A 12,445-nucleotide genomic window follows, 5' to 3' on the forward strand; every position below is an offset into this window, starting at 1 on the left:
AGAACCATTTTCGCCCTGGTCCCTTGGTGAGGGACAGGAGCGATTTTGCCTTTTGCCCTTTGTTTTTGTCTTTTCCAATCGCCAATGCAAGTTGTGAGGTAGGCAATGGTCATTATTGTTCGTCCTATGCATGTTCAATTCGCCCTCTCAAGACAAAACGAGCTCTTCTAAGGATTTTCGCCCTGGTCCTCCAGTGAAGGACAGGAGCGATTTTTGTATTTGAGCCTAAGATTATTGATTCTTGGGGTAATTTCTTTGTTCACCATCTTCTTAAAGGCATTTCTGACTTTGCACAACCTTGCCTTGGCGTGGTCTTGAAAGAAAATGATTGTTTTAATGAATATCGCCTTGGTCCTTGACTGAAGGACAGGAGCGCCTTTTAGTTTATTGCACAAATTCTTAATCGTATCAACCTTGAATCACTTTCTAGACGTAGAATATCATTCCCCTCTTCATCTTGAGTCCTGGAAGCAAGAAATAGTATTTCACAATGCTAGGTAATTAAGTATTTTGAAAATTTCGCTCAGGTCCCTTGGTGAGGAACAGGAGCGCCCTAGCCATTTTTCATCAACTTGATGGCCTTTGTTACTTCATTCCTCCGTGAAACCTTTTAAACATCATTTTGACCTTGCGTCTTGACTTGGATTCGTCCGAATTTGGAGAGGAAGGTTAGCTAATGTGTTTTTCGCCCTGGTCCCTGGGAGAGGGACAGGAGCGATTTTGCATTTATAAGCTCACTTGTGTTTTGCTAGCTTCGAAAATTATCTTCAACGGATCGATTGCGTCTTCCTTCACCCACCTCAAACGCGAAACTTGCCTTCCTTTTGCCAAAAACTTGTCTTGAGGGAAAATCGCTCTGGTCCCTTGGAGAGGGACAGGAGCGCCCTGGCCTTTATGAGCTCATTTATGCCTTGTTAACTTTCAAAACTATCTTCAATGGGTTGATTACGTCCTCCTTCATGCCTTTGATGTCTCAATTTGTCCAAACAAGGTCAGGAATGACTCCACTAAGCTTTTTCGCTCTGGACCCTTGGTGAGGGACAGGAGTGCTTTTCGCTCTGGATCCTCAGTGAAGGACAGGAGCGAAATTTGACCTTTTGAACTCTCTATCAGGATAATTTTAATGGAATATAACATTTAAGTATAAGTGATCTTATACTTTAAGTTATATTCCATATATACTTTCAGGATGTTTGAGAGTGGTTTCAGACCTCTAGGAGTTATATAGCAAAATCTAGTTTTTGGAGGTTTTTCAGTTTCCAGACTTAGTCAAATTTCAGGATCAGGACATTCCAGAATTAGCCAAATTTCAGGATCAGGACTTTCAGACTTAGCCAAATTTTCAGGATTAGGACATCACTCAAGCCGGACTTGCTATCCTATTGATCTCCCCGACAACACTCAAAAATGCAAAGGCTAACTAACAAAACCCTAAAAGACCAAAAAACAAACCCTAAAAAGCAAAAAAAGCAAGGGTCCCCATTTGCAATGGGGCGATGTGTGAAAACATCACAACAAGGCCTCAGGCCATGATTACATGCAAACCCTAATTAGGGTTTTCCCTAAAAGATTCTCCACTCAAGATGCAACAAGGTGGGAATCTCCAATTAATAACCCATCATGTCCATATACAATTAATTCAAAAGTACCCAAAATAGCATCCATTGTGCATTAAATGCACCACCTCTTTCAAATTCGCCCGACAAGCGTTGAATATTCATCCATGCAAAAATCACCCCATTATGTCATAAATGCTCCATCATTTCCACATGCGGTGGTTGCATGTAAAAAGAATCTGCCATAAATTCAACATGCAATGACCGGGTCGCCATTTGGTCAAATATTCCGGCAATGAATATGCCACCATATTGCCATGCGTTCAATAGATCCTCGCCATGCAAGTGGACTGTGCCATCGTATATCCGCTCTTGCACATCTCGAATTGTTGGAGAGAGAAAATTTGATTCGAGAAGAATTTTCTTGAAGTCCCTTCAACTTTCCTTGCTTGAAGAAGGTTTTTCATCAATTCTGCACATTTCCTATTTTTTAGGAATTTTCCACAAATTAGGGTTTCAAGTCCAGGAGGGAGAGAATTCTCCTTTGAATCCAAATCTATGAAAATTTGAAATTTGGATGTGATTTGATGCCCGAGATTGGATTTTTAAAAACTTTTCCTAGGGGAAATTTCTTGTTCAATTCATCCTTGATTTCTTCCTTGCCTTAGAAATTGTTTTTTCCACCTTCAATTCATCCCGGCATGAAATTCATGTTGTGAAGGAATTCTCCTTTGGAAAGAAATTTTTCCTTACCCCTGAGGAAGGAAATTCTTCATGCCTTAGCCAATTTTCATGATTTTCAATAACTATGTCCTGAAGGAAGAAATTTCAAACACTTAGTCAATTTTTCACCTTTCCTAGAATTCTGTCCTGAAGGAAGGAATTTCCGACACTAGCCAAATTTTCACCTTTCCTGAAATTTCTTCTTCTTTGGTGCAATTCTTCCTTGAGGAAGGAATTTTTTTTGAATTTTGAACCTTGATTTTTACGTCTTGCTTCCAACCTTGGGCACATTTTGGAACTGGAGAAGAAATTTTGGAAATTTGTTCCTTGAGGAAGGAATTTTTGTGCTCTTTGAATTCATCATGTCCGCAGGGAGCTTTTTCACCAATTTGCCACATTTCCTATTTTTTGAATTTTCCTAAAATTTAGGACCTGGGTCCAGGAGATAGAGAATTATCTCACGAGTCCAAATCTGCAAAACTTTCCAGATTCTGATAAGATTTGGTGTCTAAAAATGGAAATTTCAAAAAATTTCTCGAGGGGATTTTTTTTGTTTGTTTTGGTTTTCATTCCTCCTTGACCCTTTAACTTTCATGCTTTAGACAAATTTTCAATTTTCAAGCTTAAGCATGGAATTCACCATGTCTTGGAATTTGATCATTTTCCATGCCTCCAAGCACCCCTCAATTTGGTGCTTTCCATTAGTCTAGGGCACTATTTCCATGTGCAGAGGAATTCACACTTTGTTTGGAATCTTCCATCACTTCCTTGTTTTGGCGCCTTCACCATGCCTTGGGCGAAATTTCACTATGGAGGAGGAATTTCATCAAATGCTGAATCCTCCATGACCCCTCCATTTTGGCGCCTGCTGAGTGTTTTGGCGGAATTTCACTGTGGAGGAGGAATTTCATCAAATGTTGAATCCTCCATGACCCTTCCATTTTGGCACCCAACTGAGGATTTGGGCGGAATTTCTCTGTGGAAGAGGAATTTTGTCAACTTGTGAATCCTCCATGACCCTTCCATTTTGGCGCCCAGCTGAGGATTTGGGCGGAATTTCTCTGTGGAGGAGGAATTTTGTCTAATTGTGAATCCTCCATGGTCCTTCCATTTTGGTGCCCAGCTGAGGATTTGGGCAGAATTTCTTTGTGGAGGAGGAGTTTTGTCAAATTGTGAATCCTCCATGGCCCTTCCATTTTGGCGCCCAGCTGAGTGTTTGGGCGGAATTTCTTTGTGGAGGAGGAATTCATTAAATTGTGAGTCCTCCACGACCCTTCCATTTTGGCGCCCAATTGAGGATTTGGGTGGAATTTTGCTGTGGAGGAGGAATTCATCTTTTCACGCTTCTTCCGGACTTGGATGGATTTTGAGCCTCTTTTGGATCAGGCCACCATATAAGAATTTGGGATGATTTTCCAGACAGAGACATTTCCCGAGCTTTCCATTTCAGGAATGGGCTTCTAGCACTCAACCATTTTCTGGCTCTCTCTGTCTGCTTTCTGACTTTCCGGAATTAGAAGTAGTTGCAAATGCCTGACCTTTGTCGCCTTGCTAGAATGGTCCTGTCAGAACAAACTTTCCAAAAATAGAAACCTTTAAAGTGTCAGCGTTAGATCCCTAGACAAGACACATGAATGCCTTACTATAAATAGAAACTTACTAAAAATAGAAATTACTAAAAATAGTAAGTTTGATTTTTGGCAAAATGATGACATTCCGGGACTCAGTAAAATTTTAAAAAAATAGGAACTTTCTAAAAATAGAAAGTTACTCCGTTTTGGCTCAAATTTTACTGGGAGGTTCCTTGAAGGGTCCTGATTCTAGTTATATGTTCAGTTTTTCCAAAACCCTAACAGAAACCCCTAAAATTGACAAAACAGGCCCTAGACTTCACCAAAATCAATCAAACGAAAAGCAGACTTGACCAATTCAACCCCCCAAACACTCGCAAACAGAGAGACTGGCGAAACTGCTGCGAAAAGACCCCAAAAAACAAAGCCAAAAGACCGGAAGGGCCTAAAAGTAGGGGGTCTCCATTTGCAATGGGGCGATGTGTGAAAACGTCACAACAAGCTGTTCACAAAATATGCAAACTGACATTGTAGAAATGGATGCCAAACTTCAAGAAACCTTCCCAGGGCTGTGTGGCAGATAAAAATAGCTGAGAACACTCCAAATGTCACCCTAAGAAGTTATCAAAACCAGCTTCAAACTCTAGTGCTCTCCTTTTCCAGCAAACATTTAGCTTTCAAAAGATATTCACTGGAGTGGTATTCTTTATCTGGCCATTTTGGTGCTCCTCAAAAGATATTCAAACTTGGAAGTGAGGCTTTGTAATATCCCCACCTGGAAATTAAATTAAGATCTAACTCCTGCCTAATCGTCAAAGACTCCAAATTAAATTTTGTTTTATATCCGTGGGCCTTAATCACCAATCGCAAATTGCAGAAGATAATTTTGGTGTCATGAGGGGCATCAAATCATATAAGCCTCATTTAATGAAGGAGACCAACTCTGATAGAATTTTCTTGCTCCACTGTGCCTTATTTGAATAGATAATTAATTAATATTTTAATAAAAACAATAAAAAACAGTCAATGGGTATTTTTGAAGAGTAATGACCGTTGAAGAAATAATATATTTAAGGGAGTCCAAACAAGGAAAGGAGGAGAGCAAATGATTAAGAAATTATCTATTTTCTTTGTGGAAAATGAATTAAAGATTCAACCAATCTGAGGATGAAATCCCTCATGATTATACAATTTAATAAAGGACAAAAACCCTTAATATTCCTTAGTTAGGGATTAAAACCCTTAATTGCTATTGCTGAGTTAGGGGCAAAAACCCTGGTTCAGGCAGATCTATAAGCACTTTCAAAGCAGACATACCGTAGGAAATCGTTGCAGTTGAAAGAAGATAGAATAGCAGAATAAAGGATAAGTTATATTTTTCAAGAGACAAATTTTAGTTTCCAAGACAAATTATATTACCAAATTTACAATTTCTGAATAAATTAATATCACAATTATTATTGTGAGTCAGGGTTATCAAATTAAAAAAAATAAGAAATATTCTAGAATGGGACATTACAGGCACCCTCTCAGAAGAACTAGGAACAGTTCATTTCCTGTAGTACTTAAACTTCCTTAAATTTCCATTCCCTTTTCTTTCTCAAAGCATTTTTTCTATTACACCCCTCATAGAGTGCAGCAAGATGGTCTACCTTGTGATATTTGAAGCATCTAGTTGGCACCCATTCAAAATTCAGTTCTTGTACAAAAGTTCTGTTACTCACCTTAATATAAATATTCTTAGGAAGAGGCAAATCCATATCTGAACCTATCTTGAGCTGTGCAAACACAGTTTTAGATTTAACTAGGGTAATTGGATGTTATATTTTGTAGATTCCTAGAATTCCAGCTATATAAGATTTAAACAAGACATTCCAAAATTCCAGTGGCAGCCCTTTGAGATATTTTCGATAGACAAAAACTCAGGAGAATTAGAGATCGCTACCTTCCACGCAAAAACTTGTATCTCCAAATGATTATACATCCATATCTACTTTGCTAATATCTTAAATTTCAAGTCTACTTGTGGAAGCAAAACAACAAAATGACCTTTAGGAAGGGGGAAAATATTTACCGCCTCCCTCCATTTTTGCATGATCTCCTCCTTCATCAACCATTTGTCTATACATCATAATCAGACTACCACGGCCCGAGTTATGAATGATTCTACTACCTTATTAACCATTTCTAAGTCCAGCAACACCTCCAATAGATGACTATCCACTCTTACCAGCTTATAAATCAAAATCCCTGAGAGTCTTTTTCTTTTACCCTTCACTCAGTTTGATGACAGTCCTATCAAAATCATTTGAAATATTAGTGGTCCATGCACTGCCATTATTTCCTCTTAATTTCCTCCACTAAAGGATTTGCATGCAAAGTTTTACAAAAAAAATCTTGCAGAATAACCTGTTGGTTGCTGCTCTCACATGTTCTTCTTTGATCCTTGTATATAGTTTGTTTGCCTCTTATGTGTTTTTAACTCAAATTTTGATCTATGTATGAAGGGAATTGGTAATATGTACCTAAATTCAGTAATATATATGTTTTTGACTAATACTTTTACAAATGTGTGTTTTCTAATTTTTGGAAATATTTTCCAAGTTATTGCTGAGTTCTTGTGGAGGCCCAAGTTTTTGAAATTCCTGGGTCAGCTGAGTTATTACCAGTCCTAGTTTTTGAACTATGGTTCATCTGATTGAGTTAAGACAGTTAAGGTAACTTATGTAAGCATATTTTGATTCTTGTCCATATTTTTGGATCCAATTTGAGGAAACATGTTGGGAAGGTGATTAGTTGGATCCTAGTCAAGGTAACTCATGGGATAGATGACTGATTAGATTCCAGCTTGGGTTTACTCGCGGGGGACATAATTTTTCAGGTCTCACTAAAGCTTACTTATAGGAGAGATGATGGGTTTTAGGTCCAAGTACAAGTAGCTTTTCTAAGAAATAGTTTATTAGGACCTGTTTGAGGTAACTGAGGGTAGCAGGTTGTTAGATTCTAGTTGAAGTTTTTTGTGGAATGATGGATTAGTTATACCCTAGTTGAGGCAAGTTGTATGGAGTTAATCTGAAGGGAATTCCTCACGTTGTTGAGAAATAATGTTTGATTGGTTTAGATAGAGTATTTCACTATTTATGTATTGCTAGACAGAATATGAAATAGTTTGAACTCCTGAACGAGTGACACCTCATCATGATGATCACTAGGATTGTCATCATCAAACATGATTTTGGAGTTGTCTTCCTCCATCCTAGATCTGTTTGGTTTTAAATTACTAATGTTTTGTGGTTTAGATGCTATTGTAGTGAGGATTTATTTTGAATTTGCCCTTGTGTACACATGATTCATGTTGGATGTGTTGTATAATATGTTTTGCACCTCTTGTAGACTGTACAGTCCATTACAATCAGTGTGTTCTTATAGCTGGTTTTTCAGCCTATGGTTTTTTACCCTTTGATTGTGTTGTAAAACTGCGTAGCACTTTCCTATACTGATGTCTCTTTAAATGCTCACAAATGGATTAGGGTTAAGCACAAGTGATTAATATCTTAATTGTGTTGTAGTACTTTTTTTGCTGGTTTTTTTTCCTGAAAATGTTTCCTAGGGTAAATTGTCTTCTTATATTGTGGGTGTGGCATAATTTTCTTTCTATTGCATTTAGGATTATGTTACGATAGCTTCTTTTTGCATAGATTAATTTGTATTATTTCTCTTGAATCAAGTGGATTATATCTAATGAAATAAGCATTCTGTTTACATATAGTTCCTTTGTGGAGTATTTAAACATTTGTGGCATCTTTTACAGAAATCAAACCTTTTGATTCCTTCCTCTTTTTGTTTTCCCTAAGTTTGGTTTGTTTTTTGGGACATTATATGGTTTTAATCTTTTCTTGTACAAACTTCTGGAAGAGTTGTTTCTGATGACCATTTGGCTTGGCGAAAATACATTGGCTGCTTTCTCCTTCATTATATGTGGTTAAGACTTATAGGTAATGGTTGAAGATACCAACATCATTAACTTACCATCTAGTCTATACATTGTCTTTCAACGGATCTTTAATCTGGTAATTATTCACATAATGCATCAATATGATGTTGTAACAATTGTCTGTGAGCATCTTTCATTAATGAAGTAGGAAAAACATTATTTTCTTAAAGATGTATTTTCTTCCACATCAACATAACACAAAGTTATTTATGGGCTGTAGCTTAAGTTATAAAATAAAAGCTATTCACTCAACTGAAATAAAATTTGAAAAGATGATTTTGTTTGACGTGCCTAGTTAAAATATTCAATATTCTATTTTGATGTTGTGTTTTACATCAAAGTTAAAATTGTACACATTCTTTCCGTGCCCCCTTCAATTTGCTTATTTCTGTGATAGCTGTAGCTTGTGCTATTTTACTTGTTTGGTTAATGAACATGAGCTTTATTCGGCAGGGCTATGCGTGGAATTGCGTGATATGTACAGTCAGGTTTTTGGTTTAGCTGAGACGAAGCTTCCCCAAGTTGGCAAAGTTGATAATATTACGGAAAGACAAAAAGAAAAAGAGCCCACAGGCAGCTTGGAACCATCAAACAATTCTAGAATGGTACAATTGGAACAAGTGGAGAGGACGCTTGGGTTAGCATCTGAGATAGAATCTCGTGTACAGAAAGGGAGTAACATCCATGTGAATGCAATGCATATGGATTATGTCTATGGAAGCAGAGTGTATAAGGGTGATGGTCATGGAAAACAACATGATAGGCCCCTTGACATGGTGTCTGAAATGACATCAAGCAATTTCCGTGTGAACAATGTCCATGATAAACAAGACCAAGTGAAGCGTGATGAATTGGGAACTGCAGCAGAGTCTGCCAGAGCTAATATCTACAAACAACAAGAGCATGAGAGGCTCCAGAAGTCTGTATCTGAGTTAGAATCAATCAGAGTTCATGCATATGATGTCCGCCAAAGCCGAGAACAAGAGCCTCAGAATAAGGTAGTTGAGGCAGAATCAAGCCAAATTCATAGAGGTGATGGTTGGCTACAAAAAGAGCAAGAGAGGCCCTGGATGGTAGTCTCTGATATAGAATCAGACAGAGGATTATCTGGCATAGAATCAAGCAGGGTTATTACAGCTGCTGTTCATGAAAAAGATCAAGGGGAGCTTCAGGGTGTGGTGTCTGAGCTAGAATCTAGTAGAGCTCATATGCTTGATCATACCTGGAAACAAGGACAGGAACAAGAGAGGCCTGGGAAGAGTCTATTAGAAACAGAGTCTAGCAGAGTGTATGCATATGGGGTCCAGGGGAAGAATGTCTCTATAGGAGCTTTGCCCGAAAATTCTGATAATGTTATAATTGGTTCTGAAGTTTCAAATGTAGAGAAAACCCTTGAATCTTCTGTGGTTCCAGAAAGCCATGATTTATCTAATCAAGTTTTTGTGCCTCGAGATAACACCTTTGGAGTTTGTCAGGTGCCAGGTCTGCAGGGGATGCAAGCCTCTCTAAGTGTTCTGCCAGAAAATCCTAATAATGTTATAGTTGGTTCTGAATTCTCAAATGTGAGGAAAACTCCTGAATCTTCTGGGGTGCTGCAAGGTCATGCTTTTGCTCATGAAATATTTGTGATGCGGGATGATACTTTTGGAGTTCATCAGGTGTCAGGTCCTCAGGGGAATGAAGTGTTGCCAGAAAATCCTACTCGCATTGTAATTGGTTCAGAAGTCTCAAGTGCAAATAAAACTGTTGAATCTTCTGCAGTGCCGCAAGGCCCAGAAAATCCTAATCGCATTGTAATTGGTTCAGAAGTCTCAAGTGCAAATAAAACTGTTGAATCTTCTGCAGTGCCGCAAGGCCCAGAAAATCTTAATAATGTTATAACTAGTTCTGAAGTCTCAAATGTGGGAAAAACTCTTGAATCTTCTGGGGTGCCGCAAGGTCATGCTTTTGCTCATGAAATATTTGTGACACAAGATAATACTTTTGGAGTTCATCAGGTGCCAGGTTCTCAGGGGAAGCAAGTCTCTATAGAAGCTTTGCCAGAAAATCCTAATCACATTATAATTGGGTCTGAAGTCCCAAATGTAAAGAAAACCCTTGAATCTTCTGCAGTGCCCCAAGGCCATGCTTTTGTTAATAAAGTATTTATGTCACAGGATAATGCTTCTGGAGTTTGTCAGGTGCCGGGCCCACACGAGAAGCAAGCCTCTTTGGGAGCTTTCCCAGAAAATCCTACTAATGCTATAACCAGCTCTCAAGTATCGAATGCGGTGCCTCAACTTAGTGCTTTTTCTAATGAAGTATTTGCTCCACAGAATAACAATTTTGGATTTCCTCCAGTGCCAGGCCCACAGGATTCTTCTGCTTTTGAGGGTGGGTTTCATAATAGTAGAGACTTTTATGTGGCAAGTCATCAATTTCCTTTGAAATCAAGCTGCTTTTCTGAAAACAATGAGATGTCATTGGAGGTTGAAAGAGGGACAGATGTCCCTACTGAAAAGCATGGAGGAGCCGTACGGGACATACAAACATCACAATGCTTTCCCGAAAATCGCATGTTGAATGAAAGGGAAAATATTCTTTCTGAAGCTCCTGAGCTAGCTATGATGAAGAAACATGGATCAGAGTACCTAGTAGGAAATCAGGTGGTACATGCCAAAGACAGGGCTGATGTGGAACCTGCAAGCAATATTAATAGAATTGAAGAAGAAAGTGAACAAAGGAACAAGGAACCAAACTTTGCCCAAGATAGAAATGAACAAAGTCAAGAAATTGCAGTTGTTGGAAATTTACCAGTTATTGGAATGATAGAAGAAACAGTCAGCTTTGGATCCCAAAGGCAGACAGTGTGGCATAGTGCTTTTGTACCAGTGCAAGGAACAGATTCTGTTCCAAACAATAGTGTTCATAATGGAGATCTTGGATATTTGAATGTGTCTGGAAAAGCCTCTCCTTATAATTTTGAGGCAGAGAACGCAAGGCAAGATGAGCAAGTTTTATTGTATGAAAAGTCAGCAGAGATGTCTTTCAATCAAGCAGAAGTTCTCGGAGATGCGACTTTGGGGGATAGAGAAGAGCAAGATGGACTTAATCGAGTAGATCATACTGCTCCGGAGGATGATGAGGTACTGATATATTTCAATGTGTGATGGAGTGGGTGGTGTAAGCCTCTCAGTTATTCTTATTCAAATATTTATCATTTTCAGCTTACTTATTTGGTTTAACTTTACAACTCTTGTCAGTTGTGCTTGATAAACAAATATTACTTTTTCTAGACTCACAACACATCACGCTGCTTCACTGTCTCATTTTGAGTCATTGTTTTGGATGAGTGTTTGGAGTTAACCTAGATTCTGTCTCTCAAATAGAGGATCAACCAGTCAAATCCATTTCAGCAGTTGATTTTTCTGATGCTATAATTTATAGAACTAGTTGCTGTGAATGAACTTATACTTTTTTGTTTGGAATAATTAGACATGCAGATGAACACTTCATCTGACATACTACATGTGTAAGTGCTTTTGTTTCCTAGCCAACTAGGTTTTCATTTTCCAGTGCCTAATCATTTATTTCTGATGCATGTTAGGAAACCTTGGTTGAAGATTACTTGATACTAATTAAATTTGAAGTGGGTTTTCCCTTGTTCTGCTAACAACATTTTGTCTCCTGTTGATTTTGGTATGATGTGTTTCTTTTGTTTGTTATCTCCTAGCGTACCTGTATCTATGCCCCATGTTTGATAAACTTTGTTGGAAAATGTTGAGGTGTGGCTAATTTCAAGGTAAGTTGACGAAGTTTCTCAATTTATGACTGGCTTCATTAAAAAATAATAAATATTTTAATGATTTGACATATATGATATAACATTGAACTATTAATTATCTTTATCACTATCAAGTATCATAGTATCAAATATCAAATGTATTTTCAGTTCTATGTGGTGTATATTTTTAGTATCAAGTATTGTATGTATTTTCAATTTTGTACAGTGCATTTTTTGTTGTTGCAGATATATATGCAGCTGTACCTGCACTCAACTGAGAAAGCAATAAAAACCTGCAAGGTTTAGTGATAAAATGAGAAATAACAACTCTGGAAACCCAAATAATGAATGCTCATAGAAACAGAAAATAAAGAAAATTTTGTCACTAATAGAGAGAATGGAAGAATCCCAAGGAATGCTTGTGATCTTTCCAGGAATCCTTAAAACTTGTAGGAGCTGGAAACAACAAAACTTTTGTAAATAATGATGTAACAACTGTTTGGTAAAATAGAGCTTTGAGCTTTTAGAGCGTGTGAAGAATGCTAATAGCAGAAAATAGCTAATAAGAATGAAAATAAGCAGTATGCATAGCTAAATGAGAATGAATGTGAGGGGGACATTGAAAATTGAAAACTCAGTATGGAGGGGGAAGAGAATCTGATTTGCTATTTAATGTTGTGATCAAATCAAATTAATGAGAAATTACTTTGGGAAGTACAAGGAACCGTTGAGAATTTGTGACAGACTTTAGTCCCATGAATTTTTAACATTCATTCGTGTAAAAAAAAAATTTCTGGGGGACGAATCTGCAATTCTAGAGATGTTGGAATTGTGTGAG

The 12,445-nt window shown here is 37.8% G+C and overlaps 1 protein-coding gene across 1 annotated transcript in view; it reads left to right on the forward strand.

Moving 5' to 3' along the window:
- LOC131080002 (uncharacterized) overlaps positions 1–12,445 on the forward strand; it is a 132,381-nt gene that overhangs the window by 68,931 nt on the left and 51,005 nt on the right. Inside the window, exon 9 of the mRNA XM_058018052.2 lies at positions 8,298–10,969. Coding sequence (XP_057874035.2) covers positions 8,298–10,969 — 2,672 coding nt within the window. The remainder of the gene's footprint in view (positions 1–8,297; positions 10,970–12,445) is intronic.

Source organism: Cryptomeria japonica, chromosome 3, assembly GCF_030272615.1.
Source record: "Cryptomeria japonica chromosome 3, Sugi_1.0, whole genome shotgun sequence".
Lineage (NCBI taxonomy): Eukaryota > Viridiplantae > Streptophyta > Pinopsida > Cupressales > Cupressaceae > Cryptomeria > Cryptomeria japonica.